We start from the raw sequence: 27,780 nt of genomic DNA, 5'->3' as shown, positions 1-27,780 counted from the left end.
TCTGCCTTCAGCTGCTGGCCAGCTCACACTGCACCCGGCCCCCCGGTGGAAGGGCCCCACCCCCGGGCCTGACTCCAGGGGGAGGCTACCCAGGCTCCGCCCTCGCAGTGACGCAACACCTTCGGCTCTGCTACACTTACTCAGGCAAACTGCTCATTCAGGTGGATTCGAGTTCCCGAAAAAATGGGAACTCCACCCACTTTGTCGGGAAGCAATCAACTTTGAGCAGCGCCAACGGCCCAGGGTAGAGGCGTGTTCAAGGTAGTGACGTGGTTGAACTGCCACTCAACCCATGGATTGTACGCGGAAGCGCTTCATTCAATATCAACATGGAGCAGCGTCAAGCTTTTGACACTGCTGTAGATGCTGTAATGAAAGTGTTCGACGGGAGATTCTCGTTAAGAATCGAGCAAAGAACAGCCCTTGAATCATTTCTTGACAGGAAAGACGTTTTCGCCTTGCTCCCTACTGGCTTTGGTAAGAGTTTAATCTACCAGTTAGCCCCGCTGGTAGCTAAATCATACGTCAGAGGAAAGAGTGGTGTGATTGGCTTAAGCTTAGGCACAGCCTTTTCTGGCCACAACCAGTAGCAACCCGAGGGAGGCGGGTTGACCAGGCCATTTCGAATCGTATTCGTTATGGTCTTGGTCAGACCAGAATCTCGAAGAGATTTGAAAGTCTATGTTAATCAGGCTAGGGGGAGGCCCCAGTGACCCATGTTCGGGCAAGGGAAAACGTGTTCCAAATATTTTTTTCTTCATAGGGGGTCTTATGAGCTGTTTTTTGTCTGACGTGTTCTTTATTTGTCACAAGTTGAAGTATCAAATCCAGAAATGGTGTCTGAATTGGAGGGAGTCAACGAAATAGAACCACAAGGGATCCCTGACCCACCAAAGGAGAACATTAAATCAAAGAAGCGTTAGAACACACTGCAAAAAACGACCAGCCTGAAGTCATCCAGGAACCTCAAGATGCGAGGAAATTTCATCACCAACTATTGTCCAGGAACCGGAGAAGATTTCTAAACCCGTGGAGGACAAAGAAATGGAAATACTTCCAAAAAATATTCAAAAAAGAATTGTCTTTGTCATCGAAATGGAACCAGCCTCTAAACTTTCAGAGGACTCTCAAACATCAGACCCCTAACATGCCACAGAAGACTTGTCTCTACAACTTTGAGTACCAGAACAAGTTGTGGACGTCGACATAAAAGCTGCGGAATCACAGGAACCACAGAAATGTCTTCCAATGGAATCCTTTTGTTCCGGTGAATTTCCCCCCTCAGAAGAAAAGACCAGCGGTGCCTTCAATGTAGAGGCGCTTAAAAAAATGTATCATGCCAAAACATCGCCGACAATACAACGGCAAAAACAGAGAGAAAAAGTACTAGCAGCGTTTAGCATTCGCACAAAAAACTTGTCAACAATTTGGACATGACAACACAAATTGTCTAATCTATGTTTTCACGGGATATTCACACTTTTTTTTCTTTTTCTTAATGATTTTTTTTAAATTTCTAGATACAAAAACACAAGATACATTTTTTTTAAACTTTTTTTAACAATCAAAAATTGTTCAACTTCAAAAAATCTAATACAAATTTCCAATCTAAAATAATAATAATTCTATTTACATCATAATATACATAAATCAAAAATGATAAAACTTCATATACCTTTTGTACACCTGTATCTTTTCATACTGAACAACTGCACTGACTGAAGGTATAAGTGCATTGTTCTCACAACTGTTAAAAGCATTATTGTGTCATTCAAATAAGAATATGAATATGTTCCTTCACGAATTATTATTACATTGATTTATGTATGAATTTTCCCAAAGATTTTAATGAAATAATAAATTATGAAAAAAAACCCACTAAATTACACACTTGTATGAATTCTTTTATCAAAATAAGAAACAGTTTTACTTATCAATTAAAAGATCATTTTCTTTAAACAAATTGAAATTCTTGATATCTGTAATGGGGATTTTGGATATCTGCAGTAGAATTCTAACTTGGAGAAGCTGTTGTTCATTCAATGATTTGGTATTGGTATTTGCACTTTTATATATCTACGGTTAGTTTTTATCTTTATATGTCAGATTACATTCTGGTTGTCTTGATTAGATATAAATTTTAGAAATTAAACTTTTTACTAAGAGAAATCTAAAGGCATATATCACAAATCTATGAAGAATCCTGTTCCAGGAATCCAGATTATTCAATAAGAATAAGAATGTATTTGTGGATATTTAAAATTCATAACCCCACGCATGGCAGAAAAAATATTCTTCCACGCTTTACCTGGTCTTTGCATGCGTTAGTGAGATGGCGCTGGATTAAAACGCTTCAGGAGGTTCCTGTCCAGTTTATTTTTTAACGGGGCAGATTCAATAATATCTCATTGCCTTCATGTCTTATGACCATATAATGAAGTGTTTTCTACAGATATCAGTATAGAATCGAGTGACTTACAACTGGTATTGCGACAGGCAGCTAATTCTCAGATTACCAGGAGCAGTGCAGAACTGCATGCCTATGAGGCTAGAATGTTAGAAAGGTGACATCAATATTTATTTGACATAACATGATAAGTAAACGGTGTAAATGATATAGATTGGCCAATAATTTCTAAAATAGTTAGTTTTATTATTGCTACATGTTTAATGTTTTTTTATTGACTTTTTCATGCTTCTCTTCAATATGTTTTTCCTTCACTCACTCAGGGATTTTTATATTTTATATTCTGACACTTTACACGGCTGTCGTGCTGCACCAGAATTAGCTTCTTGGCACACAAGCAGTGCACGGATCATTTTAGAGAAATGCCAGACAAAAACAAAACAAGAAATCCAAATTGGCTATATCATTTTCAGAATTACTAACTCACTGAGCGATGACTGAATGTTGATTCTTTCTAAAATTATTTGTGCCATCACCTTGCACACTGGTGGAGAAAGTTTTTTTTTTTTTCATTGGGTGCAAAGGTCGTTTGTGACATAATTTTAACTCGTTTTGAGAAATTCCTTAACTGTAAGGTCAAGGTATGAAGCTTTGTGCATCTGAACCCACATTTTGGAAATTGAGCAGAACAGTGAAAACAGCTGAACTTGTTCTATATCCATTTGAGAAACAAAAAGCACCACCCAACTAAAGCATCCTGAGCGCGGCATACACACTGAGAACATGCTAACTCCATACAGAAAGGCCCCAGCCGGGATTCAGACCAAGAACCCTCATGCTGTGAGGCAACAGTGCCAACCACCCAGTGCTGATGTAAACACTTTTTTTCTTTTTGTCTGTGTGCCAAACAAATAAGTCAGCTCAATGGCGTGGACAGATTGAAAAGTGGATTCAGGCTAACAGAAGCTGAGTGATGTAAGAATAATGTACAGGGTTTCATTTATTGGGATTTCTCATGAAAGAATCTCAGAAACAAATGCAGGGGCAACTGTAATTACAGCACAGTTTGGGACATAAAGATTAAAGACCAAAGTAACCTCCTCCATTTGACTTTCTTTTCTCAGATGTGGCTCCAAGCTGTTCCAGCTTCCATATAACAGCTGAAGACAAAGACTTTGAGTACTTGGCCTCCTCTGAGGCTTTTCTGAACTTCAGATTTGACAGAGATGCCATTATGAAATGTTTTGACTGTTGACGTGCCTGATGATGCTCATCAAACTTTGGTCTCAATGGACTCTTTATTTTACAGGCCAGGCAACAACGTGTCTGAGCATGCTTTTTTGCTTCTTGACTTGCATGTCATGAACACACCTTTTTAATGGAAGGTTTTCCATTAGTCACTGACCAAGCAGACTAAGCATTGTTGTAGTTTGCCTTTGTTACCCAACTTGTCAGACCTTTGAAAATGGCTGATAATGTATCAGCACTGTCTGTCATTGCCATCATCCTGAAGGTTTTCAGTTAAAGTCCACTGCAGATCACACATCACTCAAAAGACAGGACGCTCTCTCGGTTAACTTGTCGTCTTGTAAAGCCAATACATACAGAATTTGGAGAACTTAATGGATTTGTAACCCATATATGGTGCAATTAGGGTTAAAACTACAGACATAAGTAGTAGCACGATAGCTTTGTGAATTTGGCCGGTAAGTCACTGATAGGTTTAAGATGTTGTATCCTGGTTTTTAAATTTTTATAATTGGGATGCTTATTTTCTCATGGATTAGCTCTGGAGACTTCCTGGATGTGGCTTTTAACAGTGTTTTTTCTTCATTTCCAAAATTACAAGACTTTAAACAGGGATGTTGTTAGTAATATAACATCACATGTTAGGTAGAGCAATGTGTCTTTGTATTGTCATCTCTGTTAACTTCTTGTCATTTTATTCATGTTACTCTGCTGTATGGATGTTAATGGCTGCTAATGTCGATAGTAAAATTAAATCACGAATCAAGTTGATGTTTGAAAGTCCAGGAAAAAGGCCAGTAAAATAGAAAATTAGAATTCAAATGAGTTTTACTTTTACTGTGCTAATATGGCAGCATAGGTTTGCCATAAGCAGACTGGCCACTGCACACATGACCACAGAATAATGGACATTTTTTATTTGATTGAATACATAAATTCAGTTTAGATTCAAACAGTAGAGTTTGAATGGCTGTTGATTTCCATATCTGATTGTACACCATCTGACAATTAAAAAATAAAACTAAAGTAGGTTTCACATTGGTTGCATTCAGGAAGCTCAGGAACACTGAGTTAATAGTTTTAACTTTTATGTCAATTTTACCAGTATTTATGCATTTTCCACTAAATTGATGGAAATTTGTTTCAAAATTTGTATTTGATACATCATAGAAAAAGGGAAGATTCGATTTCATATTTACATCAGCAAATTCCGACATAGTTTTATTATCCTGAACATGATCCACTTCCTACTTAAGTTTGTTTGTTCTTGTTTTAACAGCATATGGGTTTAAATCAACTAAAAGGTCTTAATCATGGTTAGCGTGATCCTCTATGTAGCTCCTATGAGGGTTAAAATGGCATGACTGTGAGTATTTTACCAAGCTGGAGGACTACCGCATCAGGATGCTGTGAAAGTAACACTTTATTTGAAGGCCACACTCGATCTGAAAACTAAAGAAAGGGCTTTTTTCAGATTATGAGTCTGTTTATTTTTCCAAAGGGGGTATCATATAATGGAAAACATGTGCGATGATGAAATATTTTTTTATTCTGAGGTTTGTTAAGAGCAGTTGTTTGTAATTGATTGTACAGATGCAGAGGTCAACTTGTATGTGCTTTTGATGGTGTTTTTTACTTTGAATGTAAATGTTAATAAAGCCTGTTGTTCACTACTAACAGAGACTGACCTGTCATATAATTAACAGGAATCATAATGTATTCCTCCTTTGTCCCAAATTAAACTTAGATTTGGGGTAAATTACATTGATTGTGTCCTCAAGTCTAGTTGGTCCCATAAATGCTTTTATACTGTAAAGATTTTATATTAGCATTACACATAAAGTTCATCCAACATGGAACCTGGAAACCAATGTAAATCTAAGTTTAAAAAACTTCAAGTTTATCCAATCCAATCCAATTTTATTTATACAACAACCTCAGTTGACCAAAGTGCTGAACAGAAAAATAAAACAAACAAAAAAATCAAGTCTTCTAATGTAATCCTACTAATGCATGTTGGTGTCCTCCCTCTTGTTTGGTGTGAATGAATAACTGGCACCAGCAGACTGTTTCCACATTTACTGAAGTTCTGCTACATCTTGGACGCTTGAGCTAAAACAGAGAATACACGCTCACTCTCAGCACTGTGGTTAACCCAAACAGGCATGGGGAGAACATGCAAACTCTACATAGAAAGACTCCAGCTGAAGGTCAAACGAGAAAGCGTGCTGTGAGGTGAGAGTACCAACCACCACACAATCATGCGGAGTTTCCACACAGTGTATGTACACTTTCTACGCTGAAATAATTAGGAGCAATGCAGCTGCCCAGATGATTTTCATCAAAAAGTTCAAAATATTGTTTTCTTGTAGAAACGTTACTATTTTGAGCAGCAATATTTGCAATAGTGATTGCGAAGTGTGAATTTAGTGAATCCCCCTTACTTCCAAATCTTTCCGGTCTAATTGCTGCATGCATGCAGTGCAGTGCACGCTCCGGCTGGGTCTGTCATAGTGGGACTGGATATCTGAAACAAACAGCGTAAAAGCCTTTAGTGGGCTGTGGAGGTTCTGGAATGGATGTGTATGAGGGAGGGTCTATGGAAACTTTGGTCCCCTGCCAATAATTCCTAATGCTTGACCTGATACAAGAGGACAAAAGCATAAAGACTGAAGGAAAAATACAATGAAAAAAGATTTGCCCTTTGCCTCAGAGAGTGAACATTTAGGGAGGATCGAGCTCAGTATGCAATCAGTCAACCAGTATTATTCTAATCATTATTACTGTTGTTGTAGCTGAGAATCGTTTAATTTAACAGTCGTTCATGTACTCGGTGCCTAACTCTTATTCTGAAAGGGTCGTACCGGATGCACTGTTGAGTCGGCGCGCACTTGTCTTCACTGAATACAGAAGTTGGTAAATCTGACGGCGACAAACTGGTGGACTCAAGGGTTGGTACGGGAAGTGTTCGACGGTTTCTTCACAAGGTACGTCCCCCTCATGTGACTGAATGTGTTGGGAGCTCTGACGAAACGCCTCCGCCATGAGGGAAAAGTCTCCGTTTTACAGCTTACTGCGTGCTAGCTAGGTTTTAATCACGGTGTCCCGCACTTTTTCAGCTACGTCACTTTTCTGTTTTCACACCAGTAAAGGGAAAACAACTCAGCTGCTTATATATAAGCACCATAAAGAAAACTTGTTAGCAAACCACCATCGCTTCGGCTCAGGCTGCAGGTGACAGTACTGCGAATCCACAGGACACCAAGAAAAGCGCTACACTACCCCAACGTCTCCCCGGCAGTTAGGAGGGACATATCGTTCAAGTGTAAAACCGATTGTGCTTTAAATATTTTCAACATTGCAAAAATATAAACGGACATTACTTGGTCATCAAAACAGTAAGATCACATTAGCTTCAAACATTACAGCATTAGGCTTCTATGTGTGGGAACGTTTCTATCTTCCGACCCTCTCATGTCAGCAGGATTCAGACGATAAGCCTTTTCAGCATTTCCTCCATGTCCTTCATATTGGACAGCACTTTCCTTTGAATTTAAACGTACGCCATTGGTTTAATATTAAAGCCTTTTTTTGTGTAACAGTGAAGCCCAAAGCTATGAAGCATTTTCAGGGAAAAGACAAAAGCAACTCTCTTTGCTCATCGTTGCTTTCTGTAAGTTTCGTTGCTTTCTGTAAGTTTCGTTTTAACTTCGTTACAAACACGTTTCATCAACAGCCATGTCTGGACAGGAAGCATCCGTACACTTCCGAATTAAAATCCCCCCCCCAATAAAGCATTATTTATCGAGTAACCACATAGTTCAGGCAGTCGCTGCCAACTGGAAGGTTGGTAGTTCCATTCCCGGCTTCCCAGGACTATCAGTAGCCCCTTTCACACTATCGTAGCGGGTCCAAATTGCCACTTCGACCCGCGTCGAGCAATGTGAACGCTTGGCGTGTTAAGGCTGATTCTTAAAGGCTCTAGCAATGGCAAGCCCACGTCTGCTCGCGCGAGCGGTGTTGATGACGTCACGAGTTCGTGCCCGCCATAGGACCCTACAGGGGCGTCTGTAGCTTGAGCAAACATTCGGGGCTGTAGCCCAGACATGAAAATAATTTTTAACGGGGGTCAGGGGGTTTTTCCCCCGGGATTTTTAAAAAAAAAAGGGTGTGTTAAAATGAAAATTTAACACAGTTCATGACCAGCTGCTTAACATGTTGAATGCCGAGCTGTGAATGTTGGCATTCATGTTTTGATAAAATGCCGAGATCCATATATCCAAATGCTGACATTGTGTCTTTGTTAGCCTAATGCACAAGAGAGAGAGAGCGAGCGATTCTGTTGTCAAGAACCTGGGAGCTAATGTGCGCTGTTAGCACTTAAGCACTTCGTGGATACTACTGAAACGTGAAGATTGTGACGACGTGACAAATTTGTTTTGTTTAGATCAACCACTCTCAGAGATCGCATGAAACACCGATGACGGTGTCTTAGCTCTGTGTTTTGGTAACCCAGCTTGACCGTCGGAGCCCAGTCCACTGACAGCAGCTAACAACGCGCTGGGGCAGCCTTCAAAACAAAGCCCAAACGTAGCCCGTATTACATTACTGTTGATTGGCATTTAGCAACATAATACTTTACTGCACTACTACAAAACTGTTAGATTTGGCACATACCTTTGACGAAGTGGTCACCGCAGACACGAGCATTTGCAGATTCAGCCCCTCCAGTCTGTAAACGTAGGTTAACTATCCACTTTTTGCGGCGTTGTTCTGTGAGTTTTTTTTCCATTTCTCACCTCTATGGGCGATTACCTTCGGTACCCGATAGTAACCCTTTCCCTTCTCTCGGTTAGACCGATTGCTACATCCAAAAACGGCACAAAACTGAGGTATTTTGGGCAAAAAGTGGCAGACAAAACACAGTGTTTTCAATGGGCTCCAGCTCAGGCTGCCCACCACCTGGGTAGAAAAATACGGAAGTGACGTCAAGTGAAACCCTCCTATTAAAGGCACAATGTGCGATTTTTATGTCATTTTGAAGTGTATTGCATACAAAAAACACCTATACATACCATAAGAGTGTGCAGAAATAATCCTACTGGCATGTCCTAACCAAAGTTTATACGCAGCATAGCTGAGTTTTACTGCAGAATTAGCAGGCTAACTGATAGCGCCGGACCGGCAGTTTTTCTGGCCAGGAGGTGGCGATATAGAGTAAAATCAACCTCCGTTCAACCCCAGGCAGGAGAAGAAATCGCTGGTCTGGCGCTGGCGCTGCCCCCGCCCCCGCCGCCCCCACCCCACTCACTCCTCCTCAGAGCAGGTGGAGAGAGCCTAGGCATTGGGCTACGCTAATGCCAATGCTCTGATGGTGACTCAAAGCCAAAGTAGGATAAAATCATGTTTTGCCAATGTCCACAACGTACGGACATTGGACGGGCGGGCCTATGTCACTATACCACCGTTTTGGAAGCAGCAATTTAAAAACGTCATTTAGCTTTGAGTTATGTTGACGTACCACATCCCTTCACTTCGTTTATTTCGTGTTAGTGAAGTCAAGGTTGAACGCGGCATCTAGGCTATCACCTTTAGCTTGGCTAGCGTTCACTGATAGAAAAGTATGAGGTAGACTAGACTAGTTAGCACCAAAACACTGCCGTAAACTGTCCATCTGTCAGCATCCCCTGGCTGTTCTTTTGGAAATGAATTGTGGTGGTGAGGAATATTAGCTCCAAAACGTAAGTATATTTTCTTGCAATTCATATGTCCTCTAAAAAAAGTGAGGTGGCCTAGCTAGTTGACAAGCCAGTCTATTGAATGATCAAAAGCTATTCATTTGTCACAGATGCTTTTCACGAACCTGCGATTGAAACGCTCTCAGTAGGCGTAACGCTCTCAGCCTCCACTTGTCTCTCTGCCCCCTTTCCCCTGAAAAAAATCCTGATGTCCATCTTAGGCTATTACTTTCAATGTCACCCTCAGACAAAATGGCAAACCAATGTAGAATAAACCCCTTCTGCATGATGGGAAACCTTTATTTGTTATTTTCGCGACAAAATGAATCAACACATGTCCATATTTGGGCATGTCAGAATCCTGCGGTCTGAGCTGGTTACAAAGTTGCATGATGACAGCAGCGCCGCGGTAGTCTATCACCGCTCAAAGTGTGGTCCCGTGACGGAGCTCTCCTTCTTTTTCTTCTTCTTCGTTCTTCTTCTTCTTATTATTATACATATTTTTCTTTATGTCAGTCCAGAGAGATTCGGGGCTGAAGCCCCGAATGACCAGGTCTCTCGACGGGCATGGGACCCTATATAGTGGCGCAAGTCGTTGCGTGCCAGTAGTTGCAATTTTCTCCGTCACACAGAGGTGGCGCTGCTACGTGAAGGTTACCTCTACTCTACAACCACGAAAGTGGAGAAGAAAACAATGCCGCTGTAAAGAGCAGGAATACTGTAATTAATGATACTGCTGCAGTTTTTGGATCATTTTAATTTTTTAATTCAGTTAAAAGAGGTGAAGGTTTGAGGCCCGCGGGATCAACAGAGTCTCTGCCCTCTTCTTTGCCTTCACATATCTGTCCCGTAGCTTCTTTCACACATTCTTACAGAACTCTCCCTCTTTCCCCAAAGTTCTGCCAATCTCTGTGCACCAGTTTGGGGAGTTTACGTGCTCCCTGTGCTGTTTCACTGCAGTTTCGTACAGCTGCCTGTACAGACGCACCTCCTGACTGAGCCTGGTCTCACATCGGTCCATCCGGTTCGTTGTGCTCGGCGCCGCCAAGTTACAAAAATCGACTGGTGCACGACAACGCGCTGCGCCGTCTTTTCAAGGGAAGCGCCAGGCCTGAAACGTCATTTTGACGTCACGGTGCGACACCGCCGTGACAGACGCGGCAACCATGCTACCGCCTTTACTCGGCGCAACCTCGCTCTTTCTAGCTGGTCGCAAATGGCGCAAACGGTCACGTGACCCAAAATTCCGCCACGCCCCCCGTCGCAAGCTAGAAAATCCTCGTGCGTCGCAAGGTCGCGCACACAACTTTTTTTCTGACTTCGTGCGCGCTCAACCGGAAACAGCTGACCAAGAAAAAGAAAAAATGAACACTGCAGAGACCGCGGTGACCGAGAGGGTGCGCCTCTACAAACATCTGTACGACACGTCTATGAAGTTACACTGGGACAACGTTTGACAAAGTTCGTCTTGTTGCAAAGGACGAACATTCCACCTTCTCTTCTGTTTTTGCCTCAGCCGCTTAGCTCTGAGATACATATACAGTTCTACACCCAGAGTAAATTCATTCCGCATCAGATGTGCCAGCCTCTGCTGACGTGACACCACAGGTGGCATTGTGTATGCTTTCTTCGTATGCTTTTCAGCTTGTTTCCTCAACAGTGACGCCCGCTGGTCTGGAGAGAACTGCAAATGTGACGCATACTCGGCGCAAACTGCGCTTATGAGCTGAAGGAACTGTGAAGGGGCTGGCGCTTTCGATGACGTCATTAATGGTTCTCGAGCCAGAACAGTTGCGCATTTGCGCCGAGTAAGAATCAGGCTTTAGGTGACCCGTGTCGCCTGAAGCCGAGTTCAGGGGGCGTGGCCTAGTGGCAGAGCGTCACACGAAATGCATAAAATGCTGGGCGTGTACGATGACGTAGGCACAAGCCATGCGTCTGAGCTAGGGTTAAATACAGAGTGGCTTCCTCCCCAGATGGCGTGGCACATGTCGAAATATGGCCAGTCCAATCGCCCTCTGCCACTCCTGCCGTTGTGGTCATTAACCGAACTTTTTCCTCATGGCTTTCAGTTTGTTGGTCACCTGCATCTTGCTGCGTGGGAAAACGCGCTCTCCCATCTTTCTCGCCAGCCCTTCCAGCAGAGGTCCATCTTTCACCGTCCCCGACATGTGGCGGTAAACCAGTCCAATCGTCCAATGACCCACCATCACGTTGGATGGTAACCATCGTGATGCCACGCCCACTTATTTTATTTATTTATTTATTTTAGGAATATATATAACTAGGGGAGCAACGGATCAAAAATCTCACGGTTCGGATCGTTCCTCGGATCAGTCACGGATCGGATCATTTTGCGGATCAGCAAAAAAATAAATAAATAAATAAATAGATAAGACAAATAAACATGTTTTGTCTTTTTGTTTATTAACACTTTTAAATTATTAAATTGAAATATATAAAATCAACTCAAAGTGCACAATTAACATCTTCTTTTCAACATAATCAAAGAAAAACAACTTAAAGTGCAACATAAACACAGCGATAGCGTTTGTGATCGCTTTAGCCCGGTCGGATTGTGAAGGAAGGGGCTGCTTAAATGCCGCAGTGATGAGCGGTTGTTGAGCCGCTTTCGGTTTCACTCCTGTCAGTGAAACACCGGGGTGATGTCGCAGCAAATGCGTGGCCATGCTCGATGTGTTTCCACTGTTGTGTGGCTTTCTTGTGCCACAGTGCCTACACACTGTCACGGTTTTATCCACCAACCTCTTTCCTTCTTCATTAAATTTGACAGGGAAGCCAAAATGCTCCCAAACAGGGGATTTAAATGACGTGGGGCGTGAAGCTCTTCTGTTCCTCCGCTCGCCATGACCACGCTGTGTTGCAGGTTAGGGGTTTTCTTTATGTTAGCTATCGCCATGTCAGCTACGTGTTATGTCTGTGTGGTAACCTAGGCGACAGATTTGTGGGCAGCGCAAGTATATGGAAACAGACAGAGGCAGCAGTTATCGTTACAGTAGTCACCGAAGTCTAGCCTACTTTTATTTTCCATGCCCACTGTTCTACATGTTGTACGCTGAGGACAATAAATCACAAACGAGCCATAGGACCGTTTGCTTACTGAAGAGGGAACCGTTGCAGACTTTTACCCAGAGCGTGGAAAGTAGCTCTGTCCCTGGAACTAGCAGGAATGGTAACGGCTGTGTGAGGACTGAACATGCGCACAATTTTTTTTTTTTTCATAAATCAATCCGCGGATCATGTGTGTGCCGAACCGAAATAATTGATCCGAACGGATCACGGATCAATGATGATCCGTTGCACCACTAGTGTGCACTGGTAATCTATATCAAATTTCGTTGCGAAAAGTTGCTTCTGTCGTGTTTTATTTGACATTTTGTAAATCCAATTGAGTTCTGGATGTTCGTTGATATTACTCCGCCATGAAGTGGTGTGGAGTATAGCAAGTCAGATTCAACTGCTGAGCAGAAGTTTATCCACGGCTGTGAGGTGGCTAAGAAAATAGTTCGAGCATGAACGAGCTGCCAAATAAAACACGACAGAAGCAACTTTTTCCTGTTATCCTTTAAGTAGGTTAAATAAGTAGGCTATCTATGGGATAGTGACATTCAAACGCAATGGAAGGATGTTTTTTTCCCCCTTTACAGCAAAAGCCTGGGAAGTCTGTGTAGAATCATCACCATGTAGCTTATATACTACCGTTTTTTTATTATTATTATTATTAGATCATGACTCGTAGCCACCCAAGACCCCCCCCGACGACGACGATATCATCGTCCATCACAATGTTTCACTGTAAACGAGTGTTTAAAACCTTCGAAACTTCAGCGTCACTTGATACAAAAACATCCGGCAGACTTCTTCAGACGTAAAGAAGAGCATTTAGTCAGGCTGCATTCACACAGCGAGCTACTGTCTGTGAATAAAAGAAAGAATATACGTTCTAAAAGTTTGTTTCTTTACATATTTTGTAGCATTGTCTGTGGTTTGCAAATGGGGTCCCCGGCCAGAAGCTAATACTGTTTGGGGGGCCTTGGCATGGAAAAGTTTGGGAACCCCTGCTATAGACCAAGATGTGCTGTACGCGTGTGTGTTTGAACCGGTCGGTGAATGTTGCTTATAAGCTGAAACACTTTGAGTGGTCAACTAGATGCATAGAACTACATAGAAATACTTACAGTGACAACATTTAAAGAGGTATACATCATTTTGGTTATCCATCCATCCATCCATTATCTATACCGCTGAATCCGTCGATCGGGTCGCGGGCGGGCTGGAGCCTATCCCAGCAGTCAATGGGCGAGAGGCGGGGTACACCCTGGACAGGCCGCCAGTCCATCGCAGGGCCACATAGAGACAAACGAGACAAACAACCATGCACGCTCACACTCACTCCTAAGGACAATTTAGAGATGCCAATCAACCTAACATGCATGATTTTTTGGACAGTGGGAGGAAGCCGGAGTACCCGGAGAGAACCCACGCATACACGGGGAGAACATGAAAACTCCACACAGAAAGGCCCCAGCTGGGTGTTGAACCTGGAACCTTCTTGCTGTGAGGCGACGGTGCTAACCACCACACCACCGTGCAGCCCTCATTTTGGTTATGTTTAATACAATTTGTGTTTATTCTTTATAGATTGTTTACTTAAGTTTACTATGAAAGACGAGGGGCCCATTTTATTTTTAAGATGATTTAAGCGCTGTTTCGGCCGACATTTGTGTTCAGAACTCAAAATATATTTACCATACCATATTTATTCATATAGCACTTTAAAGAAATAACGCTGGTTGACCAAAGTGCTGCACATCATAAGACCCCACAGATAAAAACTTTAAAAACAGAGAGAAATTAAAATCATCTAAAAACAGACTGAACATAGTGCAATAAAAACTGAATAAACAGTCAAATTAATGTCAGTCTCACACTTAAAGGCCATGGAATAAAAGTGTGAGATTTAAAAACATCAACTGAAGGAGCTTGTTTTATGTGCAAAGGAAGCTCGTTCCACAGCTTTGGGGCCAAGACTGAAAAAGCTCAATATTTATTTTAAAGGGATAGTTCGCCTCTTTTGACATGAAGCTGTATGACATCCCATATTAGCAACATCATTTATGAACATTTTCTTACCCCCTGCTGCGTCCTGTGAGCCGAGTTCCAGCTGAGTTTTGGTGTCCACGAAGCTAGTCCGGCTAGTTGGCTGGGGCTTGAAAAATAAAGCGTCTTGCTTCTCAAAACAATATGCGTTCAAAAGAGTAATACATTTGCATCACAAAATCGTTTTGCATGAAAAAGTCAGACCTCACTTCGCTTGGCGCTATTTTTGCCTCCCTTGATATCAATGCGTTCAGCCTAGCGATAGCTGCACCTGTTACGGTGTTTGCTGCTCGGAAGCAGGGGACTGCTCGCTCTGCTCTTCGGTCTGCACAGTTTACATTGGACGCAGAACACTGCTTTCAGTTATTTCAGTCTTTGATAGTTGGCACATTTCCTCGACACCAGGAAAAAATCAAATTAGTTGTGTAAATATGTTAGTGTTAGTCCAACCGACACTGGACTTTTAAAATGCATGTAAACACGAGTCAGACAAAATCAAGCTTCTCAAACCTGGGCTGTTGCACCCAGTATTTCAACCCAGTTATCTCGGGGTCTTAATCCGACCGCGAGTAATCCGATCAGATTCAATTTCCTGTCAGATTAAGGTGTCTACATGAACATAATAACTCGTCTTATTGTAATTTAGCCAATAATCCGATCCTTTCAGTGCCATGTGATCCTACTGAATGATCACCTTTCTTATCAGAGTGGCAACATGTTTAATGATAGCGCATTGAGGCTGTTGGTGTGTCAACACGATAAATCAATTGTGTTGTTGCAATGATTAGATCGCTGGTCTGTTGTATTGGCAAATTGGCACAAGAAAATAATGGAATTGAATCCTTAAAATTGGTTACAGAATTCACTGATAGACCTCTACTTTCAGAAAAGTTCTTCTCAAATCTGTGTTATGAAGTAATGTAAACTCAAAGATTTAAAAGAGATGCTCAGATAAAACAGGGTTATGAGGAAATACTGTTATTTAATTTCTATGCCATAAGTCGGCACAAGATCGAGGGTATGATTAAGAGAGTGAGTGGGTTTGTGTACATTTTTTGGAAAGCCAATTGAGTCTGATATCAATTTAAAGGTGATGTTTAGGCTGTCACTAACACTTACATTTAGTTGCACATCTGTGGTAAGATAATATCTTTTTGTGTTGCAGTGCATCATGTTTAGTGCTGCTGGGGCCTCACAAAAACCAGGCAAGAACCAGGACATGGCTGTTGGCTGGTCGCCACGTGGCTCCCGTTCCAGTGACTCCAAAGAAATTCACGTTGATGAAGTATTCAAGATAGCAGTGAACCTTTCTTTGGAGAGGTTTCGCTACAGCAAAGAGAAAGGTACCAAGTGTTTTTGATGTTTCATAGGAAGAAATAAATTGTAGGCATTTATGTAAAACATTTTACTTTGATCAAACACTGATACAGCACTCCTAATTCTATATGTACCAGACCATGTTTGTATGTGGGTGAACAAACTTATGTGTTAACAACTGCCCAAACATATTTGGCAACCCAGTCACATATTTTTATTTTTGCTCTTCAGCTCCCCACGTCACTTCGGCCCCTCCCTTCTTAATAGACAAACACTGGATCAATAAAACAATACCAATATCCGTTCCAGTCGTTCATATGATGTTGATGTGATAATCATGCTCACAAACCTTTTGTCCTTAATTTCTTTTATTAGGCTCACATTACAGACTGGTAAGGCAGCTTATTTTCAGAAATAACAGCTTAAAGTGTCTGCTGTAAAGTGTGTGGTGCAAATATGGACAATAAACAGTATGAATATAAACAATATGAACATAAACGGGCAACAGTGCAATCATCAAGAACGAGATGACCGGAGCAGGAACAGCGAAGGTGCATGGCACATCGGAGGTGCTGGGCTCAGTGATGTTCTGGGGGAACAAGACACGACATGACATTATAGCATGCACTTTCATCCATTGTAAAAAATTAAAAAAAGGTGTTTCAGAATGCGGTAGTGGTGGCTGTGTGTACAATAGGTGCATGGCGCATCAACTCACCGTAAAGTTTGTCTATCATGCGCTCAAACCGAGCGAAAAAGCGCTCCGTTTTCTGCTCGTGGCGCTTCTGCTCCTTCAGGCTCTCCTGTATCAGGTAATCTATTATGAGATTGGACTTCCTACTTCTTTTGGGGGATGGGGATGACTTTAGAAAACAGATCTTCGTTTTCGGCGCTAAACCTGATCAGGCTCTTTGTTTGTGCTTGAGTCCCTGTGAATCAGTCACGTATATGAATACTTGTGATAATAGGTAGCGAAATGACGCTCATGTCACTCAAAAGGAACTTCTCTATGGTTAACCAACTACATTGCTTGTAAATACTCGTGTTACAATTTAAAAAACGACAACTCTTTCGCAGCACCTTCACATGCATTGACCGATTACTCCATGTAAAATAGCGACTTTTCCCATGTGCGTTTATAGCAGAAAACAACTACACATTGCCACCATGTTAAACTCACACAATACACCAGTTATCACAACCTAAAACGGTTAAAACAGTTAAATTATGGCAAAAAAATAGAAGAACTTACATTTGTGTGGTGAATTTTTAAAAAGACTCGCGATTTCCCGGTAGTCGCTTTGTACTCTGGGAAATATATCATACCCCTTCAAACGGAGTCTGCCTGGCCGAAGCCCTCAGCGTTTCAAGGGCTACAACGGAGGGGTAGGGCTAAGGGGAACGGCTTTGGAAGAGTATTGGGACAACACTACCCCTTCACGTGAACGCGCAAAACGGAGGGGAAGGGGTAAGGGGTAGGGCCAAGGGGTGAATTGGGATTGGGCCCAACTCTCACCCTGAAATGTGCAGCATGCCTTTCTTCCTGTCACTGCAGTAATGGATCAGGGCAAGCTCTTCCTTCTCTGTGCCGGCAACAGGGATGGAAAGTGTGAGGGAGCTTGACTTGTCACTCAAATATTACAACACAAATCATCATTTGGCCACAAGGTCACCTCATAAACATTCCTTCTGCAAATTGATTTGGTGGTTTGCACATAAAGAAGCTCTAAATGTAGCCAATGTAACTTGTGTGTGTGTGTGTAATGGTAAGAGAGAGGCTGGCTTCATACACTGGATGCAGATCTACAATCAAACAAACTGTTACTGTTTTGGACAGTAAAAAAAATTACAAAAGAGTTCTAATTCTTGTCGGATTTCTCATTTCTTGTCTCCATTTGAGCAGAGATGGAATTTCCTCCCTGTTTTTCTAGTACTGAGAGGGCTTATCTTCATCGACTGGCACAATCTCTGGGTTACATTTCGAAGAGCAAAGGGTAAGTTCTTCCCCTTGCACTTGAGCCCAACTTTCTCGGAACTACACCTAGAACTACAGATGACCTGACACATTTCAGTTACATACCCTCATTGTGACAAAAGAGTAGACCCTCTTCCACGAATACATCTACAAGTTGAAGTGTGGAGTTCTAACCCTGTGCCCAACAGCCGGAATCTGCTCATCCATTCACAGTTAAAACCCTGAGAACAGGTTTAAGACGTCATCACACTTGAACCAGAGATACACAGAATGTCTCCGCTGAGTTTCAGGATTGCTCTAATACACCTTGTAATATGAGCAACTTCTCCTTAAGCTCCTCCATTTTAAAATGGTATTGATTGATGATCATATTTTAGGGGTCAGTGAGAGAGAGGAATAACACTCAAACTGCATGGAGAAGCTTCAGTGTCTATGCATGGGGCTCTTGCTCAACCAGCTGAGCTATTCTATAATATAAAACCTAAATGTTACTTGACTTTTCTTAATGATGTGTATTGGCTAAAAATCAACAGTGACATTTACTGGACCTTACATCATAATAACACCATAAGAATATTACAGCATTGTAATTTCAAATGTAATTGATAATAATATGTTGATAGTAATCTACATTGACAATGTATTTGCGAGAATCGTCCCTAAGACTTAAAAAAAGACCGTGTGTGAGGAATGACTCGCTGCTCAGTGGCCAGTGTTGTCTGGTTTCCTTTCATCTGTGTCATTAGTCTCTGGCTCCACATGTAATGGACACATTCAAGTGTCTGTTCAGTTACTTTACACCACATATGTCAAAGTCAAGGCCTGCGGGCCAGATCTGGCCCGCAAATTAATTATCTATGGCCCCCTGGATGAAATTTAATTACTATTAGAACCGGTCCGCAGGCCACAGCCGCCCGCTGGTGTTTTGCACGCACCAACACTACATTCCCCACAATGCAACGGTAGCCCGCGAAGTCACTGCAGCGCGCACAAGCGGCATTATTCAGCAGCAGTCAGAGCAGAGATCAACTTTCAGCTACCCCCTCCTCAAAAATGGCTAAACGTAAGGTGGATGCTAAGAACGGGGTTTCAAGCCAGGTGGGAGGCAGAGTACATGTTCACGGAGGTAAAAGATAAACCTGTGTGTCTTCTGTGTGGAGAAAGTTTGGCTGTAATGAAAGAATATAATCTAAGAAGGCATTATCAAACGTCTCAGAAACACACAGACAAAGACAAGAATATGGACACAGAACAAAGGCTACAGAAGGTGGAAGAATTAAAACGAGGCCTTAAAGGGACACTATGTAATAAATTAAGTCATTTATTAGCTCAAATCAACATATTCATTCATAAATTAGTCCTCATTGGTGTAAAATGATCTCTGTCAAAAATCTCACTTATCCTCCTGAGTGAAGAATAACTTGTCTGTATCTACATAGAGCAGGTAAGCTCTATGGAGGCTGCCATGTCCTTCCGCTCTATGAAAAATGACGAAGTGCCGAGAGGGACATAAAGCACTTCGAATCGCGATTTCCCCACCAGGCCTACAAGCAGAAATGACGTCATTGTGACGTCATTTCCGCCAAATGGCTTACAGCCGCTAATGCTAAATAGATTTTATTCCTTGGCACATATGTCTTTGTGTTCATTAGCTTTCTTTTTGTAAGTGCATCATCTTCTTCTTTTTATTATTATTCCTATGCTCCCCCTGGATATCTTCTTTTTGGCGTTATGCTCACATTTGTAAACTGTTATTTTGTTGATTTACTAATAAAGTTTAAAAAAAAAAAAAAATGCTAAATAGATTTTATCTCGTAAATGATCCCACTAATAATGCATTGATTGTTACCAAACTTCTGCCGTAGTACACATAGGCTCTTAACTCACAAAACGAGGCATTAGAAAGTTTGTAAGTTTACCGGGAGTTTATTTACTGCTGCTAATGCTCCTATTGCTAACGCAGGCTAATGCTAACGCTGCGTCGACGTCACTTCCGGTAACTCCCGGAATATGACTAATTGCATTGCTTGCACACCAAAGGAGATGTTATGTTATCTGACATGTTATCTGTCATCTGTATTCATAGTGTTGTTGTATGTGTGTTATGTAATCCTTTGTACTGTGTGTCTTGATTTCTTTTTGTTTGTATGGACCTTGAGTCTGAAGCTATAGCTTCTTGAATCTTGACACATTCCGCTTGCCGTAGTTCAAGAAGTTGCAGCGCACATTTGAAAACGTGAGGCGCTAGAGAGCAAATTCATTCAACTTTGCAAAATAGATGGGGGAAGAAATTACATAGTGTCCCTTTAAGTCCAGGCAGGCTATGTTCACATATGCAAAATCACAAAGCGTGGCTGCTGTCAAGGCTAGCTTATTATAATTATTAGCTTTTATTCATTTAATGTACAGGACATGCAATTTTTCTTTGAAGGAAGTTCGTTTTTGTCTGTTTGCCTGTTGAAAATGTTTTCACTTGAAGTTACTGACAGAGCTATAACAAAATATTGCTTTATTCATTTAATCATTAAATAATATACAGTGTGTTAGGTCTTGGTTCAATAGGCTATGTGCAATCATTTCAATATGTTTTAATAAACAATGAACCAGTCCGGCCCTCGGCTTGTAACAAATTTGTTTTTTTGGCCCTCGGTGTATTTGACTTTGACATCCCTGCTTTACACTAGTAAGATGTTGGACAGGCTCGCAATGATGCAAAATAAAATGGAATGAATCCCCATCAAATATAATAAAGTAAGGGTTAATATGAGATTTGTTATATGGAGGGGCTCTGTGGTGTTACACTGAATAAGATGTTGGTTGTTATGGGGGCGGCTGTAGCTCAGGGGGAACAGTAGTCGCCTGTTACTGTATGAACCCCAGAGAGAGCAGTGTCACCCACAGTTGCACCGACTCTCTGTTCAAACAGGATGGGCCCCTCTTCTCCTGTCCCCCCGCCTGTTTTGGCCACACTGTGGCGGTGGGCAGCCAGTCTGCTTCACATCCACCTTAATGTCGGACCACTTCTTCTTCACCTCTGCTTGTGTGTGCTTCTCAGACCCCACAGCATTGACAGCCTCAGGCTCTCCCACCCTCTCCTCTTACGTTTGCTGCTTATGCCGGAGGACAGCGTGCCAAAGAACACATTTTTGTGCGCCTCCACTTCAGAAAGTAGCACCTCCATCTCGCTTTCCATGAAATTCTTCTATTTTCCCGTCTTACTCGTTCTTTTTTCTTTATTTTCTGATTGTGCAGAGAGGGGAATCACAGGTGCAAGACTAATTTAAATATGATTTGCATATTCAACTAGGGGCGTGGACAGGGAGGAGTCGGGTACTCTGACATGTGCGCTCAATTCCACGTTGATTGGGTTGTACAAACTAAATGTGCTTGGATTCATGCGCACGCACAGATTCATACATCCGGATATTTTTGTGCGTAGTAGGGCATTTGGGTTTGAGCGTACGCCATGTGAATGTGACCTGGAAGGTGGGTAGGTTCTGTTACATGTTGCCGCAAACCAAACATGTCCAGCACAGAAGAAAAGTCGTTGGCATCACCATCCGTCATATTATCTATGTGAATGTTAAAATCAAGATAAAATGGTTAAAATCAGTCGAGATAACAGACAATAATTCAGAAAATTCATCAATAAAACTTGCACAGTATCCTGGAGATCTGTAAATGATTAAGAACAGGATTTTAGGAACACCCTTTAAAATAAAACTAAGATATTCAAAAGAAGTGAATTCACCAAATCAGATCTCTTTACACTGGACTGTATCTTTAAATAAGGCAGCTTCTCCCCCACCGTTCCTCCCATTTCAGCATTTATCCATAAAACTAAAGTTTGGGGGGGCTGCTTCATTAAGAACAGTAGCACTTGTGCTCTCTGTTAACCATGTTTCTGTCAGAAAAAGAAAATCTAAATTGTGTGAAATTATGAAGTCCTTAACTAACAGTGACTTATTGGACAGAGATCTAATATTAAATAAGGCTAGCTTTGTGGAGTTTACACTGGTCTCTGTTGCATTCTGAGTTGTACGTGGTACCGTTAACAGATTAGATAGATTCACCCAGCAGGCTGACTGTTTTCGATTCCTTCTTTTACTAACTAATACAGGAATCTGGGTCTCAGCTTGTTCTCAGAACAGCTGTCAGTTTCACCAATCTTTTTGAGTGGCGAGAGTGGAAATCGAACCTACCGGTTATTGGACGACCCACTCTAACCACTGAGCCACGGCTCTGTTAGCAGAGGATTCCACTACGGGGCACACCATATGACACAGACAGAAGAAAACCCAACATCAGCACCATCCCCATCCATTTATCCAACATTTTACTGGGATCTGTTGCTAGCTGTTTGACAAGCACATTGGTCAGTGTGCTGTGACAAAGATGCATTGTAAAGATGCAGGGAATTGTGGACTTTCTCTACAAGCTTGTCTTCAAAACTTGGCCCCACTCTGCCCCTACCTGTCAATTACAAATTGTGGCTTACGATCGCGGAATGTGTAGAGTTCATTTTTGAGGATGAGTACAAACGACCCTACAAACACATGAGGATATGCGAGGATGCGAGTTAGTCATGATTAACACGTTTTTCTAATTCAAAGCAAGTATATTCCTGCAGTAAGTTCTCAGTTCAGCCCTAAGTAGAGTAAAAATATTGTTTGTCCAAATGTTAAAAGAAATGTGATAACGGAGAGATGTTTTTTTCCACTTTCTCTTTCAGAAAGGGTCATAGTCGCTACCTCACCATCAGGAAGAAGGGTGTTTCAGGCAAACCTCAGCCTAACATATCCCTCACAATCTCCCAAAGTTCCTTATATTTTGTCCGAAGCCTGCTTCAGAGGTTTCCCATCAGCAAAAAGGAACGTACAGACATGCATCCCAACAACAAAGGCAGCATGTCTTCAGCTGCAGAACTTGGTGATTATCTTTGTGCGTCTAAATTACTACGATGGAGTGTGTCCCAAAAAAATCAATCGGATGTATGCTCTCTGCGTGCGGGTGTTAAGATTTATTCAGATCCTTTTCTCCTCAGAGCTACATGAAAGGAATATGAGTAGATGTACAATCACTATTACTTAAAAAAAAACCTCACAGTTAAAGTTAAAAAAACTTAGCTTAACTCTGAGTGTAATAAATAAAAAACAACACATTTCAATCTCACTGTTTGTCAGGTCACACTGGAACTTAATGGTGAAACACAAGACTTTAGAACTAAATGGTCTTCAGACTTAACATACTTCCATCTGAGTTTCTTTTTGTGCAAACCTGACACCACTGTTTGCCGTATGCACAAGACCTAAACTGAATGATTGCTCAAGAGTTGTCAAAAATTATACCAAATAGCTAATTATTAAAGGAGAACTGCGGTATTTTCAACATTCAGCCTCTTTTCTGAGTTGTCTGCAATGTTTTAGAACCCCCCTCACCGCTTTTTTTAATTTTACTGCTGTCTCCGGTATTTGCCTAATTTTGATTCTTCTCAACCTGCTTCAGAATGGCAAGTCATGCGCATGTCCTAAAACGTCCGTAAAAGCACCATAAACGTCCATTTTCAAAATAATCAACTCACCGGAGTGGTTACTGGTGTGCACTGGTAATCTATATCAAATTTCGTTGCGAAAAATTGCTTCAGTGGTGTTTTATTTTACATTTTGTAAATCCCATTGAGTTCTATGGAAGACTGGATGTTCGTTGATATTACTCCGCCATGAAGTGGTGTGGAGTATAGCAAGTCAGATTCAACTGCTGAGCGGAAGTTTATCCACGGCTGTGAGGTGGCTAAGAAAATAGTTCGAGCATGAACAAGCTGCCAAATAAAACACGACAGAAGCAACTTTTCGCAACGAAATTTGATATAGATTACCAGTGCACACCAGTAACCACTCCGGTGAGTTGATAATTTTGAAACGGACGTTTATGGTGCTTTTACGGACCTTTTAGGACATGCGCATGACTTGCCATTCTGAAGCAGGTGGAGAAGAATCAAAATTAGGCAAATACCGGATACAGCAGTAAAATTCAAAAAAGCGGTGAGGGGGGTTCTAAAACATTGCAGACGACTCAGAGAAGAGGCTTAATGTTGAAAATACCGCAGTTCCCCTTTAAGCTTATTCAAAAGTAATGATTCAGTTTGAACAGAGCAAGCTGCATATATCTCCCTTCCACTCCCTGTCTCACACGCAGTGACATAACATGAATGTTGTCATTCAAAGATGGGACTTTGCATATTTTTCAGTCAAAAAGTGTGTTTTGTATGGTTATCTTACCATCTTCTGACCTTTCGTCTTCTCCTCCAGACAACATTTATGACAGGAACAGGGCGAGCGGTCGTCTGAACAACGGCATTCCTATGGTGCCGAAGAGAAAGGGTCCATCAGAGCTTGAAAAATTCCGATGCTCTCTGCCTGTGTATGAACACCAAGAAGAAATAATTAATCTGATCAGAGAAAATAAGGTGGTACTTGTTGTGGGAGAGACTGGCTCTGGAAAAACTACACAGGTGAGTCTAACAAATACAAGATGGTCAAAGGGCCTAAAGCAAAAGTTTGGACACTCTGCATGGTCAATATAGTTCTTGTTGGGGAATTTTTGCCCTTTATTACCACAAAAGCTTCCCACATCTATCAGGTTTATGGAAAGCTTTGCATGCAAAGCTTGATTATAAGTTGTGCTGCATATTTTTGACATTGCCCCAATGTGATGAAGAGGAGTTGGAACAAGTGAATTTGGTCCTGAATCTTTAAAGTGTTCATATATTTGCATTGTGCTCCTTCCCCCATGATACACACTTTTTTCATTTACAACCTCAGTACCAAAAAAGTTTGAACATTGTGTAAAATGGAAATAAAAACAGAACTAAACCATTAGCTAATCTCATTAAAATAATTTATTAAGATTGAAACAGAAAACCTATCAGATGTTTTACCATTTCATGAAAAATACTAGCCCATCTTGAATTGCATGGAGCCATCTTTACCACTGTGTAGCATCCCTTCTTTTAACAATAGCCCATAAACATCTGGGAACTGTGGAGACCAGGGGCCTCATGTACAAAGGGTGCGTATGCAAAAAAAAAGTGGCGTATGCACTTTTTCACATTTATTTTTTATAACAGTTTCCCAACATCACGGCTAAGTGTTGCCAAAGAATCAACAGCTGTTGAAAATTGCGTACGCCAGCCATGAAGTTGTCGTGAGGCACCGCACATTTGCACGGTCATTTTGCTCTTAATACATCTGAAGGCTGCCATGAAAAAGAGCGTACGCCACTTTTTTATGCATACCCACCCTTTTTACATGAGGCCTTGGTCCACTGTTCCATACCCTGGGCGAAAACCACACTGCGACATTTTCAATTGCCTTGTGTATGAATTGTGTTCTACAAATAAACTGGCCTTGCCTATTACAGGATCCAAGGTTTGACAGTAGGTCAAAGCCTCCTTTACAACACTGAGGAGTAGTGTAATCCCCCTAAAGTTGGTATACACTCTCTTGTCCACTGTCTTATAAATGGGACCACCATCCTGGTCTGCCACTCCACATCACATTAAAGAGATGTCAGCCAGAGCACCCCATATAGTCCAGAGTCATCAGCACCCCCATACCTACCTCCATGGCCACGCCAAATTCCTACCATGCCTGAGTTTTAGCTTCTGCCACTACCGACACTGCAGTCCTTCTTGGCCATTCCACCCCTGTCAGCTGCTTTTGGAGTTCCCTGGGACAACCAGGCACAACAGACCTCCTTCTTCAGCTTGACAGCTTCCCTCGCTGCTGGTGTCTACCAGCGAGTCCTCCGGTTGCCGCCACGACAGGCACCACTGCTCTTATGGTGCGTTTCCACCAGCTCGCTTCGGCTCGGCACGCTATTTGCGTGTTTCCACTAGACCGCAGTACCTGCAACTGGGTAGATTTTCCGTATCACCTCAGCCCTGGTTCCAAGCGAGCCGAAGCGTTACTAAAACATGACGTCAGCCGACTGCCTTCCACTGATTGGCCGATGAGTGTCATAACCGCGCGACGACCGACTAGAATGTAAATAAATACAAGACTCCACATTTTACTGCTTCAGTTTGTACTGCTACGAGATGGCTTCGCAGAGGAAATCCACTCCTTGGTCGGTCGAGGAGGTCCGGATTTGTACGTTGCTCGGCGCCGTGTAAATGACGTCACGGAGGTTTCGCGCAGCCGTGTTACGACGACCCCGCCCACGTCGATGAGGCATGAAGTGATACTCGGTTGTAATGGAAACACAACCAAACCGAGCCGTATCGAGCCCGTGCTGAGCTAGTGGAAATGCGCCATTAGAATAACATCCTGTGTTATGTGTACAAATCTCTCCTGAAGGTTCAAGTTGAAGATCTCCTGGATAGGGGCCTCCACCTGGTGTTCCGAGTTAACCCTCACTACTGTTTTAGGTTTAACTGGTCTGGCCGGCAGTCAATCCTGCCACTAAATCCAGCCTAATACCAGGTGGTGGTAAACTGTACAGTTTACAGCTTGATCATCAACCTTTGGCTTAAGGTGACCTGGTACAGAGTACACTTATATACCACCTTATGCTTGAACATGGTGCTCGTTATAACCAATCGATGACTTGTACAGAAGTCTAACAACAAAACACAGCTGGGGTTCAGATAAGGGAGGATGCTCCTCCCAATCACACCTCTCCAGTTTACTCCGTTATTGCCCACATGGACATTGAGGTCCTAACAGGTTGGCAGATGGTGGACTCCAGGAGGAGTTTCATACTGATAACTGGATTGGTAAGTATCACAGGAATCCTAGAAAGAAAAAAAACAGACTGGAATCAGTAGATTACGCAAAGAGGATCTCTTTTGAAACAAAGTGGCCTTAACAATACCACATGAGTAGCAGACAAACTGGCTGTGAGAAGAGAGCAGGCCAGGACTTTTAAGGCCAGCACTAATGAATCACAAGTGGAGTGAGTCTACCATCAAGCCACCACTGCCAGCCAAACCCTCTGAATTGAAAAGCAAAGAAACACATGCACAAACACAAGAAAACGCAGAGACCCTAACACACTGGAACTGAAACATTAAGTCTCATGAGCTTTACACCACAAGCTTAGAGTTTGTTCACAGTCCAAAGGACCAACCCCCCTGGTTTGCTGTAGCGTTCCATGTCAGGGCAAATTTGACCACAGCATGTTTTGCCAACTAAAAAGGAGATGTGTTATAAGTTATCTCAGAGGTAATTCAGAACACCAGCAACAGTGTTATTCTTGAAAATGACAGACCATAATATGCACCACTCAATTAAAGCACAATGAAATCTTGATTATTTGAAATGCTTGACAGCCCTAATATTAATAAACTAAAGAAAATGAATGAGAGAGGAAAAAAAACATTAAGATATGTCGGTTTCATACTGTGTGCAACTCAATTCAATTCAATTCATTTTTATTTATATAGCGCCAAATACAACAAATGTCATCTCAAGGCACTTAGATAGTAAGTCCAATTCAAGCCAATTGGAATTCAATTAATTAATAATAATCATAATTCGTTCATATAGAGCCAATTCAAAAACAATTTCCTAGCTAAGAAAACCAACAGATTGCACTGAAAACTTTTTGTTTTTCGGTCCAATCTCCCGGCCTGAGCGGCGTGCCTGAGGCGACTGTGGAGAGAAACGACTCCCTTTTAACAGGAAGAAACCTCTGGCAGAACCAGACTCAGGAAGGGTGGCCATCCGCCTCGACCAGCTGGGGTTTGAGAAGGCAGAAAGGGGGGGGGGCCACCGCGACGGCGGCACTGTAACACCATTCAGGATATCTGTTGGAACAGGGAAACACGAGTTAATGACCATAATAATATCACATATACATAAAGAGAGTAAAGTGAGGAAAGGTGTGTCAGATGAGGCCCCCCAGCAGTCTAGGCCTATAGCAGCTTAACTATGGGATGTTTCAGGATCACCTGAGCCATCCCTAACTATAAG

At 42.1% G+C, this 27,780-nt stretch overlaps 2 protein-coding genes across 6 annotated transcripts in view; both read left to right on the top strand.

Annotated features, from left to right (window-relative positions):
• dcp2 (decapping mRNA 2) overlaps positions 1-5,334 on the top strand; it is a 34,832-nt gene extending 29,498 nt beyond the window's left edge. The window contains exon 11 of the mRNA XM_075455219.1: positions 3,532-5,334. Within this exon, the coding sequence (XP_075311334.1) occupies positions 3,532-3,662 (131 nt within the window). The 3' untranslated portion in view covers positions 3,663-5,334. The remainder of the gene's footprint in view (positions 1-3,531) is intronic.
• Positions 5,335-6,548: 1,214 nt separating this feature from the next.
• The window catches only part of ythdc2 (YTH domain containing 2), a 79,910-nt gene continuing 58,678 nt past the window's right edge, over positions 6,549-27,780 (top strand). For 2 of the 5 annotated variants that reach the window (XM_075456613.1, XM_075456611.1), the window contains exons 1-5: positions 6,549-6,642; positions 15,680-15,857; positions 17,735-17,825; positions 22,539-22,747; positions 24,115-24,317. In XM_075456613.1, the coding sequence (XP_075312728.1) occupies positions 15,686-15,857; positions 17,735-17,825; positions 22,539-22,747; positions 24,115-24,317 (675 nt within the window). In that variant the 5' untranslated portion in view covers positions 6,549-6,642; positions 15,680-15,685. Of the gene's footprint in view, positions 6,643-6,752; positions 9,397-15,679; positions 15,858-17,734; positions 17,826-22,538; positions 22,748-24,114; positions 24,318-27,780 lie in introns of those variants that run through there. The other 3 variants (XM_075456614.1, XM_075456615.1, XM_075456612.1) reach the window with 3 other exon arrangements.

This window comes from Odontesthes bonariensis, chromosome 22 (genome assembly GCF_027942865.1).
Source record: "Odontesthes bonariensis isolate fOdoBon6 chromosome 22, fOdoBon6.hap1, whole genome shotgun sequence".
Classification (NCBI taxonomy): domain Eukaryota; kingdom Metazoa; phylum Chordata; class Actinopteri; order Atheriniformes; family Atherinopsidae; genus Odontesthes; species Odontesthes bonariensis.
Note: the sequence above shows the minus strand (reverse complement) of the source record. Positions and strands in the feature narration are given on the sequence as shown.